Below are 23,276 nucleotides of genomic sequence, written 5' to 3' on the forward strand. Positions count from 1 at the left end.
TCTGCTGAGTCAGGACACTGCTCCAGTCCACCTGGCAGCACTTCTCAGGCAAGTAAATGTATTTTCAGCCCTGTGGCCTGAAATCCTTTAATCCAGAAATTCTGGAGATTGATCCTGGGTCTTCTAAAGCAAAGCCCATGCTCTGTCAATACGCTACGGCTCCTTCCCTATACAGCTGCCTTCCCCAAGCTAGTGACCTTCTAGATGTGTTGGACTGCAACTCCCATCATCCCCAGCCAGCATGAGAATTTGGAGGGCACCAGCTTGGGAACAGCTGGTGTGTATACACACACACACACACACACACACACACACACACACAGAGAGAGAGAGAGAGAGAGAGAAGCTAACTTTAGCAGCAGATTCAAGAATACCCCTGAAGGCAGCAAAAAATTAACTATTAATGTAATGATCAATCACCAGTGGGTCTGTTGCTAGTCAGCACACCACTATCCTAGAAGCCCCTCCCTAGTTTACATCACAAATATTACAAACCCTATACACACACCAGTTAAATGCCATAATCCTAAATTACACAAAAAGTAAACTTGTACAGTCTCCTTGGTGTAGCACACACAGTCCATATTCTGCTCGACATTCAAGACATGTTTGCACCAACAAACTGCTATCTATTCACTGCTAGAATTATTCCCTCCTCACAAACACATGCTCACCCTTTTACCACCGTAGCGTTCGTGCTTGGCTACAGATAGCTAGTAATTCAATCCTGCAGCAGCAGCTTTAAGCATCATAGAGGTAGAGATCAGCTATGGCTGTCCTCCTGGACAGAAACAGTTGAGTAAGAGCTGTTCTCATTCTCCATCTGCCCTTCTTCAGACCAAGGGAAGAGAGAATAGCCACCACTCTCTCTTTTCAGCACGGGACAGTTTCATTTTCAAGAAAACAGCACTAAAGATCTGCACAGAAAAAGAGTGTTTTTCTGCCAAAATTAAAGCCAGAAACAGGCTACCATAGATTAAAAGAAACTGAAGCAAACACGCTTCAACTAAGGAAGAAAAGTAATAAAATGCAACCTGTCTGGGCAGAGACTGTCACTATGCTGAATATGCATCTTTAAGCAGACTGAGGGTGGTTTATAAAATAACAGGATATGACAGTCTACAAGGCCCTAGGTTCTACATCCCTGCTCCTAAATTTAGAGCATTCCCATTACCAATTTTGTCTAGCCATCTCCCTGAAAAATTACAGCAGCTGAACATTACAGAACTTTACACAATGCAGTCTTACCTTCCTGCGTTGGTAAGAGGAGAGATGCCCATTCAAGCACCCAAACAAAACGTTCAGCCTCAGACTTCAAGAGGAGCGTAGAAAAATTCACACCAGACAGAGCTGCTGCATCAGCTGGGACAGGAATGTCCCCGAGTCTCCACAGCAAATGCAATATTTATTCTCTGCTCCGACACAGCCTAGAACTCTCTCCCCTCCTTTGACAAAATCTAACCCTGCAGCAGCCTGATTTAAACCAACCCGCACACACACGGCTCTGGAAGACAGACTCTTCTGTACCAATTAAGGAATACATGGCATTGTATCAAAAACAAAATTAAGCCACCAAGCACCTTTGCCCCCCACATCCTGCACTATCCAATGCTCATTAACGCAGGGGAGACTTGGGACAACCGTTCCAGACCAATGAACAAAGACCCCAAAGTTACAAAACTTTGCCTAAATTACAAGTGTAAACGAAACTGGAACTAGTTTAACTGGCAGGAATAGATCCCAAAGCAAGCAACGGGGATCTCTTAAGTTTATCAGTTCCCTCAAGCAGCAACAGTTCTGGCAGGGCAGGGTGTCCTTGATTGGGATCCAGGGCAATTGAACCAAAGATTTAAACATTTTAAGCACTGAGCAGTCCCTGTGGCAAGCAACCACAGGGCTTAATTCTATTAAAAATGTTTCTGCTTTAGTTTAGAAGTGCCTCAATCAAGTAGAATCATAGAATAGTAGAGTTGGAAGGGGCCTAAAAGGCCATCGAGTCCAACCCCCTGCTCAATGCAGGAATCCACCCTACAGCATACTTGACGGTTGTCCAGCTGCCTCTTGAATGCCTCTAGTGTGGGAGAGCCCACCACCTCCCTAGGTCACTGGTTCCATTGTCGTACTGCTCTAACAGTCAGGAAGTTTTTCCTGATGTCCAGCCGGAATCTGACTTCCTGTAACTTGAGCCCGTTATTCCGTGTCCTGCACTCTGGGAGGATCGAGAAGAGATCCTGGCCCTCCTCTGTGGGACAACCTTTTAAGTATATTTGAAGAGTGCTCTCATGTCTCCCCTCCATCTTCTCTTCTCCAGGCTAAACAGGCCCAGTTGTTTCAGTCTCTCTTCATAGGGCTTTGTTTCCAGACCCCTGATCATCCTGGTTGCCCTCCTCTGAGCTGAGCTACACCCCAATGAAGGTGGCAAACCAGCTAGTCAAGCCCAATGAAAATATTTCTCTCTGTCCCAAAATATAGTTTCGGGTTCTGATCATGAAAAGAAAAGCAGCCTTATGGCTTATGCACAACAAATAAATGAATAAATGACTCCCCAGGAACCTAACTGGCCCTTTAGGGTGCAATCCTATGCAAGTTTAGTCAGAAAAAAAGTGCTACAACTCCCAGCATTCTCCAGCCAGCGATGCATGGGACTACAATTCCTATAATCCCACAGCCAAGACATCTGTACAGGACCAGGTTGGGGAAGGCTGAAATATGCCAGCTGCAGCCAGCTCATATCTTAAGAGGAAAATCCTTATTAGAGGAGGAGGAAATTGTTACTTCGGACAAAGTTTTAGGACAACAGTCCTAGTCAAGGGCTGTGTCAAGGGACCTGGATCTCTGCCTCCCATCATTTCCCTTTCCTTTCAGGTCCCAGGCTACCCACAACACTCTGTTCTCTATCCCCTCTATTCAAGGGATATTGTCTACCTTTGTTTCAACCAACCAGCCATGCCCAGCGCCATCTGACCCTTCTTTCATGCATCCAGCTCCATGGCAAAGCTGATTAGAAGATGCTCAAGTAAAGGCCATGATCAGAGGGGAGGTATTAGATCACCTGCCACGTTTCTGGAGAACAAAGAGACTAATTTGTGTTGCACAAGCACTTTTCAGCATTGCTGGGCAACACTATTCCGGTGCAGCAGCCACGATAGTCTTCGAAGGCATCTCCAAGTATGCGTTGCGTGCAAAGGAACTGCGAAAGATGAAGATGCCATCGGAGGCTTTGCTGTTTAGGAAAAAGGCAGGCAGGCCCTAAGGGAAGAAAAGTGCATTGTTCACACTTCCCCAAATGTTAGATAGTTCAAGGAAGCATTTGCATGTTCGGCTTCCTTTGGAGAAAATAAATACAAGGAACGTATGGTTTTGTTCCAAGAGCATGTACAAGAGAGCCAGTGTGGCGTAGTAGCTAAGGTGTTGGACTGGGAGTCAGGAGATCTGGGTTCTAGTCTCCACTTGGCCATGGAAACCCACTGGGTGACTTTGGGCCAGTCACAGGCTCTCAGCCCAACCCACCTCACAGGGTTGTTGTTGTGAGGTTGAAATGAAGAGGAGGAGGATTACGTACGCCGTCTTGGGTTCCTTGGAGGAAAAAAGGCAGGATATAAATGTAATAAATAAATAAATGTACAAGTTGGGCAGGTATTACATGATACAGCACACAGGTACTGCTGGTTCCATAGCAACCATCTTCCCCTCTCCCAGTGTCAGATTCCAAACAGTCTGATACAACATCCAAACTATTTCTGGATCCCTTTTCTACAGACACCTATATTACAACTCCAGGCAAAAGGTCTCCTTAAGCACAATTCCCAGACAAGGGGACAGGGTTTCTTGCACCAAACTGTCCCCAAGCAAGCTTATATTGTCCCACCATAATAGCTGGCTATGTTCCACCATGCTCCAGGGAAGGACATTTCTTCACCGTTCCCAATTGGGGGGGGGGGGGAATCAACCCTCCTTAAACCAAAGCCTTCTTTAAAAGCCATGGAATCCTAATGTGAACAAGGGAACACATATTGGGTGAAGGGAGCAATGCAGGGGTGGGTGAGGGTGGGGAGTGCAGATTAAAGAGTTTCTCTTTGCCTATGCAAACGAAGGTTGGGGGAGTGTCCTCACAAAGGTAAAGGTGCCCTTCCAGAGAGTTTCTCTATTTGAGAGAGTTTGGACGTATTCTGCTCCAGAAGAGTCTCATGTGACTTCTCTTGCTGGCTCACTAACTCCGTTCTAATTGTGCAGCCGCCTGAAGCATCAACTGTCCGAGGAAGAGAAGGCGCCCCCCAGAGCTGTGCCGGGGCTCCTAGGGGCAATGGGTTAGTTTTGCAGAGGGTTAAAGTCAATGACTGGATGAAAAAAGATAGCACATACGCAAGAGCCATCTCCCCTCCCTCCCCGCCGCCAACCTCCGAGGAGACATTTCAGTGTGTTATTTCTGAAAGGAACAGACAGAGGCAGTGAAGCAGGCCAAGGTTAAAGCAGCAACCCCTTCCTGAAACCATGACACTGCAACTCTCACTAAAAGCAAAAAAAAAAAAAAAGGGGGGGGGGGTTGGATTTAACACGGAAGCAACAATACCTGAAAGTGGGTTTCTAGCATGCTGCATAGTTCATAATCCTACTATTCACTCAATCTGAGGGATAAAATGAAGGGCAACAGAACTCTTATTGAACAGGCCTTCCAGGGAAACATAGAATCATAGAATAGCAGAGTTGGAAGGGGCCTACAAGGCCATCGAGTCCAACCCCCTGCTCAATGCAGGAATCCACCCTAAAGCATCCCTGACAGAGGGTTGTCCAGCTGCCTCTTGAAGGCCTCTAGTGTGGGAGAGCCCACAACCTCCCGAGGTCACTGGTTCCATTGTCGTACTGCTCTAACAGTCAGGAAGTTTGGCAAGACCCATTCCTGCAAAGCAACCTGGCAAATAGGTTAATGGAAGCCATCTGAGGCTGGCTTTCTGGAGACTGTCAGGCTCTGTAACTGGGACCGCTTCACTCTCCATCACTACCTGTGCCTCTCACTTTTGCTCACATTCTAGTCTCAGCCATCATGCATCCCTATACTATTAGGCAAGTGTGGTGGGACGGTGTCTTAGGAAAACCCTGACAGCTGCAGTGCAGTGCTGGCAACCACCACCCTAAACCGCAAGTCGTGCAGAGTGGGATAGAAGGGCCCTCCTCACAACCTCAGTAAACGCCTCTTGCTACTTGCTTCGAACAGGACTAGTCAGTGCAAAGAAGGAATGTGTGGGGAGAGGAACCTGCAAGCAACATATGCCAGGAAAACGATTCTTTGTCAAAAGGGGGCCGGGGGCGGGGAGTGGAGCTTGAGCACCTCATGTTACAGAATCCAAAAGGTCTTTACTATCTGTCTCCTGTGACCCCATATTTTGTGGTGCTACAGCACCAGAACAGAAGTTGGCATTTTTCAGGCTCTGCACACTTATGAAAGCTTAGAAAGGCAGGATTCCAGGAAAAGGGTTTGACAACAGGGATGTTAGCAGCCCTCAAACACTTTAGTCACACCATTGCTTTTAAACACATTTTTTCTGTACTTAAGCTAATGCATGTACACATACAGTTCAGTGATCACTTGATGCTCCTGATAACGTATATTGTCTCTAGATCATGGAAGCTTAGATCATTATAAATGAGTTAGTCTCGGAAGTGCCACAGACTCTGGTTATACATAAAGCAGTAACTACTCTACTGGGTTATCAGCAAGTTAGTAACTAAAAAATCTTTTATCTTTTGAGACCATTCATTTAATAAATGAATGATGTTAAGGTCACCCGTTCGTAGACGACCATCAGGCCGCCCAGAAGTCTTGCCGGCAAGTCCCATATCGATCTGCATCATAACACAGGCACCGTTGGAACATAGAGACCCAAAGTCCTTCGAAGGATCGACGTGGTTACGCTCTCTTTTATGACCAACGTTGCGAGGAAAGGCATCAAACCAATGAACGTTTTATCATTCGATAATACTTAAGATGAACCCACTGCACGTGGAATGCCCAATAAAGAGATGGTAGCATCACCATCACTTTCCGATACAGCCAAAGCTCTCTGGGAGGTTTACAAAGGATTAAAAAAACCTTAAAAATACAATACAAAACGCAACATAAAAAGCATTTAACACAATTTTTTAAAACAAACAAACAATCAACAATATAAATCCCAGAACCGATTAAAACCTTATCATATGCTTATCAAATGCCTGGGAATAGAGGGATCAAAAGGATGACAACGGTAGGGGTCAGGCAAACCTCAATGGGGAGAACATTTCAAAACTGGGAGGCCATCACCAAGAAGGCCCTCTCCCTTCTTGCTATTCTCCAAACCTAGAGGTAGGCCTCAGATGATGATCATAGCGTACAGGTAGGTTCATAGCAGCAGAAGAGCTCTATTAGGTATTTTGATCCAAAGCTGTGTAAGGCTTTATAGGTCAAAACCAGTACCTTGAATTGGGCTTGGAAATGTATAGGTAGACAATGCAAGTAGGCCACAATTGGTGCTATTATGTTCAGACTTTCTGGTCCCTGCTATTAGTCTGGCCATCATGTTCCCCTCTTGGATCCAGGTGATTATCCCCAAGTGGGAAACACTTTAAACAAGAGCAAAATGAGGTCACGAAATCAGAATGGTTTATTTCACCCTTTTGCCCAGGCCAGAAGTTCCTGCCAGCTGGAAGAGTATCTTGAGTTCCTTCTAGGACGGGTACTAGAAAGAACTCAGCTGTGAGGGGCTAGGTTGAGGTGGGTAAAGTTGTTTTAAATGGATATTGCTGTTTTTATGCTTTTAAATTTTTATACCGTAGTTGCTTTTAATGTTCACTTTTTTAAACCTTTGTAAACCGCCCAGAGAGCTTCGGCTATGGGGCGGTATATAAATGTAATAAAATAAATAAATAAATAAATAAATAAATAAATAAACAAAGATTCCTGAGCTTCAGGTGGGCCCAAGGTGCTCCAAAAGGCAATTCTACCTACATATCTCACAGCACAATTGGGCCCCATTTTGTAGAACCATATCAATGATTCAGTGCTGTTTTCTCCAGATTTTATCATTCAGGCTCCTGCAATATTTAGGGCTACTCAGTATGTGATATTCAAAGATAGCTTTAAAAGTTCTTTGCTGAAATTTCTCTTCTCTGTGTGATTCTTCTAACTTGTCTCATAATGTTTGTTTGATGAGAGTTGCATTGTGTCCTTCAACAGTTTTTAATTTCATTGATGGGACCACAAAACCTTCCAGGGGTTTCTTCAGTTTCTTTCATGTTTACATAAGATTTTCTATATATAATGTACTGTAGACTATTATTTTGTATCACTGCATCTTACATTCTCCAAGCCTGGGATTAACATGTATAGGCTAAATTCAGATGATTGCAGGGATTAAAGAACATCATGGCTGCTTCTTCCACCCCACCCCACCCGTGTGTGCGATCACAATGTGCATAATTACCAGCAGTCCAGCATGGGTTGCCATGTCATCTGAACCCAGTGCACAGCGTAACAGGGGTGGCTTCTCAACCACCCCAAACCTAGTACACAATACAAAAGCCCGTGCTGACATCTCAAAAACTAGAACTGCAACAGTAAAGCAAGATTCCATTTAAAGTTCTCACTGGAAGACGTGATGTGATGCAGCCAATGCAAAGCAAGGATGCTAATTTAAGATACAGCTGATACATCCCTGCTAGGAAATCAGGAAGTGGCTTCCTATTAAGCCCCAGCTGTACGGAGACTCCCTGCGGTTCAGTTGGAGGAGATCAAAGCCAAAGGCTGCTGGTCCCCTTCCGCCGTTCACACTGACAGATGTGCCTCCTCTACACTGTTATCATAACAGACCATTAGCTTTAGGCTTGTGGCAAAAACTTATCTAGCTGCCTAATTGTGACAACTTTCTTCCTGCTTGTTTCGCTCGCCATGTAACTCGCCTCTGAAGACTGGCCAGAGGTCATCCTTCCAAACGTCACCACATCATCTCTCTGGGAGGAGAATCATAGAATAGCAGAGTTGGAAGGGGCCTACAAAGCCATCGAGTCCAACCCCCTGCTCAATGCAGGAATCCACCCTAAAGCATCCCTGACAGATGGCTGTCCAGCTGCCTCTTGAAGGCCTCGAGTGTGGGAGAGCCCACCACCTCCCTAGGTAACTGATTCCATTGTCATACTGCTCTAACAGTCAGGAAGTTTTTCCTGATGTCCAGCTGGAATTTGGCTTCCTTTAACTTGAGACCGTTATTCCGTGTCCTGCACTCTGGGAGGATCGAGAAGAGATCCTGGCCCTCCTCTGTGTGACAACCTTTTAAGTATTTGAAGAGTGCTATCATGTCTCCCCTCCATCTTCTCTTCTCCAGGCTAAACATGCCCAGTTCTTTCAATCTCTCTTCATAGGGCTTTGTTTCCTGATCATCCTGGTTGCCCTCCTCTGAGCACTCCTCTGAACATTTAAACCTATTTACCTCTTCCTTCTAAGAGCTCAGAGAGGCATACACTAGGTTCTGTCTATTGTTTTGTTCTCATAACTATACTGTGACATAAGGTCAAGGCCTGACTCAGTACCATCCTCAGTGAGTTTCAGGGTTGTATGAGGGTTTGTACTCAGTACAACACTCTGCATAGTACACCGACTGTTTACATGCTATACTAGACCTAACCACAACTAAGCTGTCTTAAGAGCAGCAGTCTGAGCTCAATATTGTTTTTAGTTTGTATTCTGAGACCTCTTTAGTTTTGGTCAGGACAGCTCATGGAGACCAAAGGTCATTTAAAAAAAGGGGGGTTCCTGCAAGACTTCCAATGAAGAAAAAAAACTATTGAAGCAGGGGAGATCAAGCCCCTCCAATATTAAGATTTAACCAAGATCTGCCAAACACCTTTAAATTGAGAAACACCTTTAAATTGATGGCCGTGGCAACTCAGAAGGGGCAAAGCAAAAACCCACATGGATAGAAGCATCCCACGCTCTTCCAGGGGTGGGGTGGGGACACACACAACTTCCTATGTTCACGTGCACCTCCCATTGTACACATGACCTGTAGTTTCACCTGCTCATAGGAGAAAATGGGGAAGCTCCAGAAACATTTTGGGAGCCTCTAAATTGTAGTCAGTGACTGCAATTATACACAGAGCGAGAGCTACACAATACCTACCATCAGACAATGGGAATTAACACGTTTATAGTGGTGTTCCACTAGTGGATGGAGTCGTGGACAATGTATGCATCCCTCTGCCCATAAAGGGAAGTGCGGGGCCACTACCTCAGTAGTAGATAACATCCTAGCAGTGTTACTAATTCCTTTTGGTGACAGAAACATCTCTGCCCTAGAGCTGGAGTTCTAGTAAAGCGCAAATGTGTGCAGGAATATGTTGCATCAGCACATGCGATCTCAACTCCCCATTTCAAAAAAACAAAAAACACAACCACCTGACAGTAGAATGGAACAGGAGTAGATCTCTGCACATGCCTCTTTAATTTAGTGCCTTGACTGTTCTGCTTTCTCTTGCAGAAAGGGGCTGCTGTTCATGCAAAGAGATAAATCCAAATGATAGTCAGATATCGGTCCATTTCATAGAATCATAGAGTAGTAGAGTCGGAAGGGGCCTCTAATGCCATCGAGTCCAACCCCCTGCTCAATGCAGGAATCCACCTTAAAGCATCCCTGACAGAGGGCTGTCCAGCTGCCTCTTGGATGCCTTTAGCGTGGGAGAGCCCACCACTTCCCTAGGTAATTAGCACAGTGCCATCTTCTGCAATTGGCAGAAGCTTACCCAGATCTCAGGAGGTGGTCTTTCCAAGGCCTGCTGCCAAGGATCCTTCAACTAGTAATGCTGGGGATTGAATCTAAGAGCTTCCTGCATATAAGACATGCGGTACGTACTATTGAGCAAGACCCCACTCTTCACTTCATGGGCAAGGTGACCAACACACTGAGTGTGGAGTCCATCAGCTAGTGCAGGTGTGTTAGACTACAGCTTCCATCAAGCCCAGCTGGCATGTCCATCGAATGAGGACGGTGGAAGTTATCTTCCAACACATCTGGCGGGTGCCAGGTTGCGGGTGGTGGTGAACTAGTGTAACATCTGCATAACCTTGGGAGATGGAAACCAGATCCAACAAATGCACCAAGGAAGTATTGCTTGCCTTAGGAAAAGGAAGGAATTCAGATAAACACAGAGCACAAGGGCCCTGAGGCTAGGTAGTCTTGCTTGCTTTGCACAGGGCCCAAAAAACTCATTTGCCAGTCTGCCCATCCAGTTAGTTGTATGTCACTTTTCAACAAGATTAATGGATAATCCTCCACTTATTTGGATGCTGCTTTCCTACAGGTTTGGGCCCTGACAGTTTTCAGACTCCACTGAGAGGCAAATAGACCAAGACTTTAGACACCCAACTGCTCCTTAGAGGTGCTTTGAACAAAACTCTCTAGTTAGGAAGGTCAGCGTAAGGAAGAGCAAGGAAATTGTTCTAGACCCCCCCAACCACACAAGAAAAGGTCTCCCACCCCCAAAAGGAGAACAATCATTTCAAGCAGACTCAGTTCGATTCAGTTCCCGGCATCAGCATTTGCACTTCCAAGTAGAAATAGGTAAGGAGTTAAATCCAGGAGGATGTTGAAATCACAGCTTACCTCCAGTTTAGCAACTTGCAGATTACTGCCTTTTCCTCCTCCAGCTGTTCCATGACTAAGTTAGTAAGACCCAAATATATGCACAGTGTGTTCTTGTCTGGGACGGTGATGCAGATTCATTGTGTCAAAATGCAAGGGTGGATATACAGTCCTTAAGGTTTGCTGGCTGTGAGAGACGTGTCCAAGGATTTCCTTGGTCTAAGCATCTGCCAGGAGATCCCCCACAAGCCAAGCTCCTCTGGAGCAGGTCTCAGGACACCCCACTCCCACACCAACCTCTGCATTCTCGGCCTGTGCACCAACCATTAGTTAGGGCCCAGCCAAGACTTCTACCTTCTATTTCATGTTGTCAACTGTGCATTCCGCACAATATACTTTCAGCCAGGTTTGGGCAGCTGCAATAATTTAAAAAATGCTTCCTCAAATGGTCTCCTTCCCAACTGTGGGGAAAATATGGTGTAGCTTAGGGACTGTCAGTCTCCATATCTGGATCCAGTCCCTTTGAATGATGCATTATAGCCTTCTATCGTTTCCCTCTACCACACTAGCTTCTCAAACTGGACCTGGAGAAAAAGTTAGTTGCTAGTCAAGAGTCCAAAATAACTGTCTTGCTCAAGTCAACATGCAAAGAAACAAGTGAGATCCACCATGTACCAGTAGATAGGGGTTGCAGCTCTGTGAAAGAGCACATGTTTTGCATGCAGAAGGTCCCAGGTTCAATAGGGTTGGAAAACCACCTGCCTGAAATCCCGGGGTGCTGCTGCCAGTTAGTGTAGGCTAGATGGACCAAGGATTTGACTCAATATAAGGCAGCTTCCATAGAACTTAGATCCCACCCAATTTCATCATGGAGGTGCTTGGATATTGCTGGGGCGAGTCATATTCTGAGGGTACTTGCTAACCAATGGTTCCAAGTGCTACCACTCAAAAGACATTGTGCAGTTATTCCACTTTTTCCTTCTTATTGGACTTTTGTAGAAAGAAAGATGACAGAAGAATCAATGGGGATACACAGGATTGGTTACCAGTCAAAGATTATGATGCCTAGACACACACACCCAATAAAATTCCATGAACGAAGCAGGCTGATTGCATAATAAAAGTCTCGTCTGGAAGCACCCTTAGTCTCAGTTCCCCAGCTGTAAAATGGGAACAGCAATGGGCTACTTCATATGGCACACTCAACAAATAGGCTAAAGTTGCTTTGGATTTGCCTTAAAGAAAACCAGGGATCAATTTTTTTAATAAAATGAATTATGAAGCCATTTCAATGTTACTCAAATGAATTAGTGATGGGAGCATACCCAAGATAACAAGGCTGAATAACCACTATGAGCAAATAGCAACTTCCATTGTCCAATTAGTAGCAACAGTTTAAGTCAAGGAAGAAAAGAAGGAAGGAAGGGCAGCATTTGACTGTTGAGTCAACCCTTGAGTGGAGTAAATTTAAAAGGAAGAAATGTTTCTCAAGGAGCATGCCATTTACATATGTGGGGGAATGAGAGACTTAAATCAAGCTCTTGTGCTTTGAGTAAATTATGTATCAGAGTGCCAGTCCAGCTTGCCACAACCTGTGAGTCATCTTCCGTTGTATTAGGTAGGGAAGTCAAACATTCAGGGAGATAGCAGTAGGACTCTTTCGCTAGCTCTGTGTTTCCACACAGGCCCACAATACACACAAGTTCTCCCAGATCTTGGATGTTCCCTGGTGAAGATCACCTGGACTCTGTGCTGCCTGTATCATGTCTTCTTTCCCTCTGGAAAATACTTGTCCAAATTCCCTGATGCAAGGAGACTCATTAGATGTAGGTTTAAGGTCCTCCGATCCTGATCATCTGGGCAATATTACCAACTAGCTGTCTTCAAACGTTTAGAGCGGAGATTTGCTCAAGTATCACAACCAAGACAAAACCTGGAGGAATTTAGTAAAGCTTGGAGCGAAGGGTGTTGCAGTCATATATCAAGAACATTTCCACCAAGAGAGAGAGAGACAGCCGAGAGGTTAGCACACATGTTTATTAGTGGTTTATTAAGCAAAGTGGTACAGGATCAGTGCACAGGACTGCATACAGAGTTGAGACATGAGTTGACTTATGAAATATTTTTGAAGCTTCCTATAATTATTGCAGGCAACTCAGCAATAAAGCACACTGGCCCATTTTAAAAAATAAAGAAACAGGCCTGGTGGTTTGAGAAGTGCACTTGGGCATGTTCCATTACCAGAGCATATGCAAATTGGCACATTAAAAAGCCAAGGTCAGGCGCTCGAATTTTACCCATCCAACGCTACGCGTTTATAATTACTACAACAGAAGCAGATTACATTTCGTCCCCAAAAGGAAGCCACCCGCCTACCAGAAGCCAAATGTGCGCCGCTAATCAAGACATCAGCTTTACCCAAGCATATTTTGTAAACTCAAAAGAGGAGAGAAAAACTAAAATGTGAAGCATAAAAAGCAAGTATGATTTTTAAAAAGAAGGAAGAATGGGATATGGAATTATGAGAAAGAAGAAAGGACAGGTTGCTTACCTGTAACTGTAGTTCTTCAAGTGGTCGTCTGTGCAGTCACACATATGGGCTCATTTCCAGAATATTCTTTACCTGAGGAAAAAAATCCATTTTTGGCAGGAACCCCTCCCTCACCACCGGAGTGCGCATACTCCGGCATGTTCCTGCCTTTTTCCTCAGTTCCTTTACGACCGCCATAGCTGGTGCTTCGTAGGGAAGTGTTTTGAGGCGTCGTGGAGTTTTTTTCTCATCGCCTAGCTGTTTTTTTGCCATTTACTCGCTTTTACTTCTTGTTATACCATTAAACCGGAGTACGCGCACTCTGACGGTGGGGGAGGTGTTCCCGCCAAAAACGGTTCTTTTCCTCAGCAAAATAATATTCCTGAAACGCAGCTCAGCGCAGAGCCCAGATGTGTGATGCACAGAGACCATGAAGAAGAACTTGAGAAGTTTCTCTTTGGCCCTGTTAAGAAAAGGAATGGATCATTTACCTTACAGAGTAGCACGAGTTATCCTCACCCTTGACTTCATTGTGTGCCAACACACGCCACTGTGGTTAGTTGGACAAGACAGGCGTTAGCTCCATTTTTTCTAAAAAAACTACAACTGGATTACCTGCTTTCTGAAGCTCTTTGGAAAAAAGTCTTTCTAAGGCAGATCTAACATTGGTTAAATAAGAGTGAATTGCAAAAGATTTTGTCCAAAAACAAATGTATTTGGAAGATCTCTTCTTTAAGAAAAAACACACACCCTAAGAATTATTTGGGAAACTAGATTTGCAGAGGCTGTTCATTATGAGTTTAGGGTCATCTTTCCTGCATCGAGGGGAGGAGAAAATTTGCATGGACCTAAAACTGGAAATCTCCCTTCTTCCCTCCTCTCTCAAAAGGAAGCCTGCAGAGTGGCCATGATGTTCAGTTCTGAAGCCCAAGAAAGAGACCTGCCCATGCAGGCACTTGCTTGTAACTCACAAGTGTCTGTCTGCATCTCAAGCTTCATTTGCTCCCACAGCAATTTCAAGCACACTTCACCGGTGGAAATATATTTGAAAGCTACAGCATCTAAGAACTGAGAACTGTATAAATGCATGCAAGAGTTTCCTAAGGAGCCTTATCTGCTCATCAGCCATGAGGCTAACTTGTCACCCTAGGGGCCAAAATTCCTTAAGAGGTTCATGAGTCTTAATTAGTAAGGAAGAATGAAGATACCCTGGGCAACCATCAGTGCTTCTTCCTCAGTTGGAATCTAGAATATTTCTGCAAGACGGGGTGCTGAGCACTTGGGGATAACTCCAAGAAGACATAATTAGGCAACTTGCCCATTCAGCCATCCTAAATACCGTAACTTCTGCATTCTGCTTGTTTAGCAGCTCACAAAACCAAAATAGGTCCACACATCCATCCATGTCTTGGCCTTGAGTGCTTCCTGGTACATTTGAGTTCATCAATGCTGAATAGAGAGACCAGAAAAAGATTCTCCCCCATGGAGTTATGTACAGAGAATGCTTTAGTATATAGTATGCTGCAGTGTATAAGGAAGCAGGAGGGCAGGCTAGATGATCCAGTGAGGCCCCTTCCAGTTTTATGGACAGAAGGAGTGATTAATGGGACAGACCTCAGCACATGGACACTTCCTAGGACAACGAAGCTAACAAAGAGCAGCGACTATTCAGTACGCCCAAAACAAGTTGGCACCATGAGACAGCTAGCCTGAAACTAATGAGACTCAGAGTGTCAGGTCAAAGCAACACACTCCCACTTCCTTAAACAAACTAATTAGAAGGATGAAAGGCCTCTTCATTGCAATACGTGCCCTCTTTGTGGGGGCATTTGTTGGAATAGTTCAAAACCAATGTGATTCGGGATGCATGCCATTTTATGCAGGGATCACACCAGGTCTTATGCAAAGCTGTATTAGGATGGGTGGTTAGAGAGCTTCTGGGGACTTCAGTTAGGAGTGCAAGAAGATCAAATGTGAGAAGCACACTGGAGGCCACCACATTTCATGACATGCCCTGGTGACAGTTTCTGCAAGTCAGTCTTACAATGCTTCAGGCACAGGTGAAGGGATGTACCCTGCTTGACAGGCCAACTGCTGTTAGTCACACCTCCAGCCTACCTCAGTACAGAACCACACCTGGATAGCCATCACTAATGTACCATCAAGGCAATGGAGTGATGCTACTACAAGTGACGACAGCAAATAAGGAATGGCTGGTTTGCTTCAACTGGCATCCACAATGACCACCAAGGGAACTGCACATTTGAAGAGCAGATAGTAGAAAAGCCCCAGCAGTTTAGCACTTGTTTCTGGTCTGCTGAGTCTAGAGCTGTTCCGGACTTCCGTGTGATGCAAAAGCTGCAGTACAACTAATGCTACAGCAGCATAGAGCACATTCTTCAGTGAAATATATTAGAATCAAGGGCAACTTTGGCAGGCCAATCTAGCAAAAGTTTACAGAATGGCTGGTGCCATGCATTCAATTCTGCCATGGCTTGAAATGGCATCTTAGCCGCAACTGAAGGCCCTGGGCAAATTCATTGACTCTTCTATTATAGCAATAGCAGCAATTCTCATCCCATGGAAGTCAATGAGAGGTGTTGTAAACTCCTTGGTATTTGATATGAAGGCATCCCTTTGCCAGTCTTTGAAACGAATCTATCAAAAGTATTCCTTGTCTTACTTGGGAATTTTAGACCCTTCCAGCCATATGGCTAATTATGAGTTGGGTACTGAGGGCTAATTTGCAAGAACTATTGGGTACAGGGCAGACCTTGCCTTACAGTGAACCTCTGCTACGTTTACAATCTCAGGTCTCCCTAACAGGGCATGTCCCTGGCTTAGGCCTGGTTTTTCAACATCTAAACCCATGCAAGAGTTTCACAGCTAGCTCAACTACACTCCAGAATGAACATATCTATTTTTAAGTAGCAGACAAGGCAGCAAGAACGTAAGTCAGCTATACATGGAAAAAAAAATCTGTCTGCAAAGGAAGCCCGAATTTAGGTTTTGGTACAAATTTTGTTACAGCTCTTTCCATGTGCAAGGGCCAATGTATATCCGAGAGGGGACAGCAACTGAAATTGCAAGTGACAAGCTAAACCTACATACAGATCAGGAGAAGTTCAAAGAGACATAGCTCCTTCCCACTCTGGCTGAAGCCTTGTCAGATAATTATTTCATTAGCGATTTTGACATGTCTGATGTCTGGCTCGGTGCTGGCTCCAGCATTTCCTCCCCTCCTGTCAGTCTCTTTTTACTTTATTTTTTGACGGCAAGCAAAGAGGAATTTGCATCTGAACGGCACGCCATTCCCACAAAGGTAGACTTCGGCGCACATTAAACTTTTATGAAGGCAGAACCAGTCTGCCGGCTCCGAGTTTGATGTGAACAGCACAACACGATCAAGGTTATCGCACTTTGCTAACAGCAGACGCGTGACAGCCTCCCTCTTGAAGAATCCTTTGACAATGTTCGCTTTTTAAGGTCTCAGCCAATGCAAATTTGGGAATAATTCCGGTTCAAAGACATTTAAAAAGAAAAAAGAAAACACCTGTTCTGAATCAGGGAGAAGCAGTAAAATCAAGTTCCTTATATGGAAGGGCTGTAGAGCGGTAGGGATAAAAGGGGGTGGAGCAAGTGAAGGGCAAAGGAAGGCAGCCGTCAACCTAGTGAGAAACCCCCGTCCCTGTGAAAGTGTGGATGGGATTTAGAGAGCAACCAGTGACAATGACCAAAGGAGAAAAGAAACCAAGAGATGGAAGTGGGTTTTGTGTTTTTCAAACCAAAAGGATGGGTGATTAAATTAAAAAGTGAAATCATAAAAAGGTGATTTCAAAGAGAGAAACTCATAATTAAAGTGCCGTTTTAACAGCTTTCATGCACAATTGTGCTTACACAAAGGGAGGTTTCAACAAGCACTGCAGAGCAGAGAGAGGGAAGAGGGCGGTGGTGGCGGTGGTGGTGGCGACCGGCCAACAGCAGATCTACCCTGTCGTTTCTTCAGCCCCATAAACTCCAGGTAGGTAAAGGAAGAGCTCTTTAAAGTGCGGAGGGCGTGCGTTTGTTTTTAAAGAGTAATGACGGGAAGAAACGCACACTGGTCTCCTGTCGATAGCAGCCCCAGGGTCTAGGCTTCTAGGAAGGAAAAAAGATAGAAAGGGGGAAGATGACGGGAGACAGGGAAAGGGGCATAAAAGCATTAAGTCATTAGTAAACATGAACATTAATGCAGCAAACTGCACATGAAGCAATACACCACTGAAGGCAGCCAGCAGACCAGAGAAAAGAGAGCAGCTCACTTTTACAAGGGACTCATGCTGTGGTGCGGCAGGGAAGCAGCCAGTCAACTGTACTGAGCATGCAGAAAACATCTCTGAGAGCATCCGAGCAAGCAGGGTCAGGAGGCCCCTAGAAACACCGCTGGAAGTTGATGCATTTGGATAAAGCTCTGTCTGTATGTCTAAGACTGTAGATGCTGAGATGTTTGGCACGCAGGGCCCTGAACGCCTGGCTTTGAAGGGGGGCTGAGCAAACAGGATTCTCGCTGCCATCAACTGGGAATAAAGATTACTCGGTGATTGACAGGTAGCTAACACAGGACTTGGTCGGAATGGCAAGAATCACAACACCTTCATGTCGAGCAGAAAAAAAAATGCGAAGCACCACACAACCTAGCAGGAACTTTCCTACACAAGGCTTGTTGAACATGAAGCAGCCATTCATTGATTTCAATGCGCCCCAACTCACGTGTACCCAAGCAAGTTGAGGATATGACAACAGCACTTCTACAGGCCCAGAAGGCAAGTGAAACCCTCTCAATGCCTAGCAAATGCCCACCAAGCCTCAAGGCTCAGCTCATGATCTGGAGCTGGCTCGTGATCCTGTAGGTGTACAGGGAGCAAACCTGTTCCTTCTACTGCAACACAAGAGAACGTGCCAGGAAATGTTTCCCAAATGCCACACTAGACAACAAAAAGATGGGTACTACAGCAATGACATAAACCACTGCCACATGGTTTAAATGTGCACACGCACACGCAGGAGCTCCACCACCTACAAGGAAAGATGCCTGCCCTCGCCCGTTCAAAAGAGCTGCAGAGTGACGGCCTTCGAGAATGGACCAGCCTACCTTTAAACCCCAGCATTCAAAACATGCAAAGGACTGAACCTGGCACACATGCTTCATGCAAAGCATGTGCTTCACCACTGAGCGATGCCTCCCCCACCCACCACTCCCTTATGAGGAGCAGTCTGTCACGAAGGCGGCTGAGAGATGCTCACTCATCCAGGTTTTGAGACGTCTTCCATTGGGCATGAACTCCATACTCCCCCCACCATTCAAGGCAAGCCCGCCGTTATGAGCCCTGTACCTCCTCTACTGTAATTTATGGTGCTGGGTGCCAGAGGGGGCTGAAGGGGACACATGGGGGGGTCACTGGTTTCAGATGGCTTTGCTTATTTCCTTTCTCCATAAACCTCCCAGTGCAGAAGACAGGAATGTATGTTGCTAGAAAAAACATGCTGCTCACTGACACCCTTTTCGTAAGTTGCAGCCCCGAATCCATCCCATTTGTAAGGATGCCTGGAAACACCTTCCTCCGCTCCTGTCCACTACAGACTAACAATCACGGACAACAAACACAACTCCAGAAAGAGGTACAATGTTAATGCCCTCCTCTGAACTCTTAGCCCAGACTAACCCAAACCTCTGAACTCTTAGCCCAGACTAACCCAAACCTCTGAACTCTTAGCCCAGACTAACTCTTAGCGCCCATCACCAACAGACCTTAGAGATGCTATTGATATTTGTCTTTTTTCTTTTTTTCTTTTCTCTTTTTAAAAACATTTTCCTTTCAGCCATCCCCCAACTTTGTGGGCTTTTCCCTCCATAAACGCCCCCCTCAGATTTGGAGAGAATGATTCATATAACCCGCCAAGAAATTGCGAATATACAAAAACCCACACCAATCTCCCCAGGCTGCAGCACGGCAGCCTCCGTGAACCAAGTAGGCAGTAGCAGCATGTGAGGATATTTGCATCGCTCAAATACATTCCAATAGACGTCTTTCAGGAGTCCGTCCAATGGTTTGTTCTGTTTTAAACTAACCCCCATCAACTAGGTCTCACTTGCAGGCCTTATTTTCCTCTTAAGCATCTGCCCATTGTCCACCTTTCTCTGCAGTTTGCTGCCCTAGAAGTTCTGCAGCCGCCTCACCTGATCCTTGGCTGACGCTCTTGCTGCCTGACTCTTAAGACCTGCAATGCAAGGCGAGAAAAGAGTCCAGCGCTTTGCACGGGCCCTTCTACAAGCACAACGCTGCAAGTCACCATGTGGCACTTTGTGCAGCAAGCACAAATGCTAAACAGCACACCACAACTGCACGAAAACCGATTACAGCCAAGACAGTGGGGTAAAAGGACTTGATTTAATGTGTGAGCACCAAAGAAATTATAACAGCATAGAGACATGTAATGTCATTTACTTATAACATTAGTATGCATACGACAGTGTAAAGTACAAGAACAGGTTCATGTTTAGCTGGAATTCATATTACCCTTATCTTATCCTTAAATTCCACATGTGTAACCTCAATGTGGGGATTTATTTTCATTTCTACTGTTATGTTTTGCAGTAATTATAGTGAGGTTCTGAGGAAGCTGCGGCAAAACAGGTGTAAAATCCGGAGTCCTGTTAAAGTCATATCTCACTCAACATTTCAATGCCAAATACATGAACTTGTTTTTGTACTTTACTCTGTCATGTATATAATACAATTTTATATGAAGTTATATGTCTCTATCCTGTTATAATTTCTTTGGTACTCACACATTATATTAAGTCCTTTTACCCCACTGCCTTGGCCGTAATCAGTTTTTGTGCAGTTGTGTGCTGTTTAGCATTTGTACTTAGCACTCTTCAAATACTTGAAAGGTTGTCACACAGAGGAAGGCCAGGATCTCTTCTCGATCATCCCAGAGTGTAGGACATGGAATAATGGGCTCAAGGTAAAGGAAGCCAGATTCCCTGACTGTTAGAGCAGTACAACAATGGAACCAATGACCTAGGGAGGTCTTGGGCTCTCCCACACTAGAGGCCTTCAAGAAGCAGCTAGACAACCATCTGTCAGGTATGCTTTAAGGTGGATCCCTGCATTGAGCAGGGGGTTGGACTCGATGGCCTTGTAGGCCCCTTCCAACTCTGCTATTCTATGATTCTAGGAAATCGTTTAATGGTGAAGGAAGAAGGTTGTGCTGTCATGAAGAGGTTCATTGCACTCAAGTCTGGATTATGCTAGACTGATAGTGGTGGCCGCATTCTGCCTGCAGAGCTTTCCTGCTTCTTGAACTAGACTTCCCCTCTTGCTTTGGTGCAAATGCATACTTTGACTCCTGCCTGGCTTTGGGATCATCCCACTAACCAGTCTTATAATGGAATGCAACAGCTGATCATATGAAAAATTGGGAAAGCTGAAGAAACCCAGAGGGGCTGCAATGAGCAACTGACGTCCAATTTGAATTTTCACAATGATTGGCTGCTGGTGATGGAGACTTGGCTGCTGGTGAGTTTAGTCCAGCATATCTAGAGGGCACCAGGTTGGGGAACAGTGATCTGGTGTTTGCTGGGATACTTGCAAAGAAAGTAGAATTAGGCGGACCATGGGCAGAACCAGCAAGGAATGTGTGTTCTTGAGCCAGTGTGCACACAGAAAATCAGCTGGGCTTCCTATTATCTTAAACTACTCTTTTTAGTTCTGCAGTTCGTGTGTGTGTGTGTGTGTGCGCAGAGAGAGAGAGAGAGAGAGAGAGAGAGAGAGAGAGAGAGAGAGAGAGAGAGAGAGAGATGTAGGTTGTATGGGTGCATGAGTGCATGCATACACACACCGAGATAGAAAATTGTCTTATTCTAGCCTCTTTGGGAGGGCTTTCCACTGAAAGGTGGCATATAAATATTAGAATAAATATCATTTAAAAATAATTAGACAAATTAATTATACCTAGCCTTTTAAGTGAACACTGGCTTTATGAATGTAACACAGTGATTCTAGGGCAGGGGCAGTAGACCAAGCAAGACTGAGGCCATCCCACCTGTGTTCTAGATCCAAAGCAGAGGGAGGTCTCTGTCATCATCACACAAAGGTAAGCAGCATTAGCAATTTCCACTAAAGTTCCTTGCTGCATACTTGTAAACCACCCAGAGAGCTTCGACTATGGGGCGGTATATAAATGTAATAAATAAATAAATAAATCTGCTCAGGTGTAGAAACATTCTCCTGGATACGGGGAAGGGGAACATGACATAATATTTAGTGTTAATTACACTTAAATAATCCTTCTGAATGGACCATTAGATGGCCGTTTTAAAGCAATATTACTCAAATATCACAGTCTCTGAGAGATCGACACGCAGCCAGGTCCACAAGAAGTCTCCTACAAATGCCTTAATGCTTACATTTTCTGATTTATGATAGTTCTGAAACTAAAAAATGCCCCCCTCCCCTTTGAGGGAGCTAGGGGAGCGGGGAGGCTTCCTAGACGATGGGGCTACAAAAGTCAAAAAAGTCCTTCACAAAATGGAAGATGCTGGCAACAGAAGAAGGCAGGACAAGATTTTGCCAAATAAAGTACCGATCTATCAGGAAAGGCTATATATCCAGCAAAGAATTCTTAGAATACCATAGCTAAAAATGCTATTCTTACACATCTGGGTATGGCCTAGAAGAAAGAAACATACATTGGTCCAATATTTGCCCTCTCTCATACATATATATGCGAACACACACAGCAGCACCAGCAGCACGGGATCACACCACAGGGAAGTGTCTCTTACGCCAGTAAGGGGCATATGAATAGGGCATACGAATAGGAGCCACTGAACACGTACCCTTCCTGCTGCCTTCTATCCCGTGATCGCCATTCTCAACGACAGCTGCTGGTCCAATCGCCGTCGCCGACGTACCTAGAAGACAAACACACTCTTACCAATTGATGGGAAACAGCCAGCCTCATTTTGACCTCTTTTCAGAAACTTTGTTTACTCTGCAACACGCAGGCTGCAAAGCCAAACTTCCTTCCTCCGCCTGTTCTGGGAGTTCCCTGTAGAAGTGGTCTCTGTCCAGAGATTTTGACTAGGTTTGGTAGGCAACCATCATTTACAGTGGCCAGCAAGACAAGGTGCTCACACAGACAAGAGGACATGCATTGGTACCTGCTGCCCAGGAAAAGGATTTACAGGGGAGGGGAGAACAAGGTGCAGGATGCATGTAACCATTTTAGAAAGTCTATTCCACTTTGTGCTACAATTGACCTTCAATGCAGCTTGCAATCAACTTAAACAATACAAATACACATATAAAAAGGAGCTAAAAACCTAGAAGATCCAGAACAGCAGCAGTTAAAATCAATAGGTCCAGATTACTTGCCACTAAAGGCTTGAGAGAACTAAAATTAACACCCTGCCTTTCTAAGCAAGCTAAAGGTGGCATACAATTTTTTTTAAAAAAAACAACCCTATACAGAACAGTCGAAGCAGTAAAAGAAGCAGAGAGAGAGAGAGAGAATGAATTATAAAACCCCACTGAAATAAAACTGTCTTCAGCACATACATCGAGGCAGACAATGGACCAGATGCAACTCCCTGGGGAAGTAATGAAATAATCTGGACACCATGATCATGACCACACCCTGGGTGTGACTTCTCCATGAAGAGGCAGATTTGGTGAGCCAGAAAGAATTATTGAAAGGGTACTTTACACCACTGCACTTCCAAAAACAATAACACATCAAGAGTTCTTCCCCAAATTGCAAACCTGTTGCTTCAGAGGGAGGGTAACCTCATATGAAACACGTTCAACATCTCTTCCAAATTCATCAGAACCCCCAAACAAGAGCACTTCTCTCTTGTGTTAATTAAATTTTAGCTCGTTAACCCTTATCTATTCCAAAATGGCTCCAAAAACTCTGGTTCAGAACTTACACTGACTGTTTAGGATTAACTGATGGAAGCCCAAATCACCAAATGACCTCACCCAGAGGTTATATGTGGATGTCAAATAAGCATGGAAGACAAGATATAACACTGTAGGACTTTGGGTACCACAGGCTGCAGCATCACCTTCTGGAGTTTGCCCTCAAAGAAA

The 23,276-nt window shown here is 44.9% G+C and overlaps 1 protein-coding gene across 4 annotated transcripts in view; it reads right to left on the reverse strand.

Annotated features, from left to right (window-relative positions):
• The window catches only part of LOC134395923 (titin-like), a 229,497-nt gene that overhangs the window by 117,570 nt on the left and 88,651 nt on the right, over positions 1 to 23,276 (reverse strand). For all 4 annotated transcript variants that reach the window (XM_063122207.1, XM_063122200.1, XM_063122216.1 and 1 more), the window contains one exon: positions 22,022 to 22,096. In XM_063122207.1, coding sequence (XP_062978277.1) covers positions 22,022 to 22,096 — 75 coding nt within the window. The remainder of the gene's footprint in view (positions 1 to 22,021; positions 22,097 to 23,276) is intronic.

Source organism: Elgaria multicarinata, chromosome 1, assembly GCF_023053635.1.
Source record: "Elgaria multicarinata webbii isolate HBS135686 ecotype San Diego chromosome 1, rElgMul1.1.pri, whole genome shotgun sequence".
NCBI classification, from domain to species: Eukaryota; Metazoa; Chordata; class Lepidosauria; order Squamata; family Anguidae; genus Elgaria; species Elgaria multicarinata.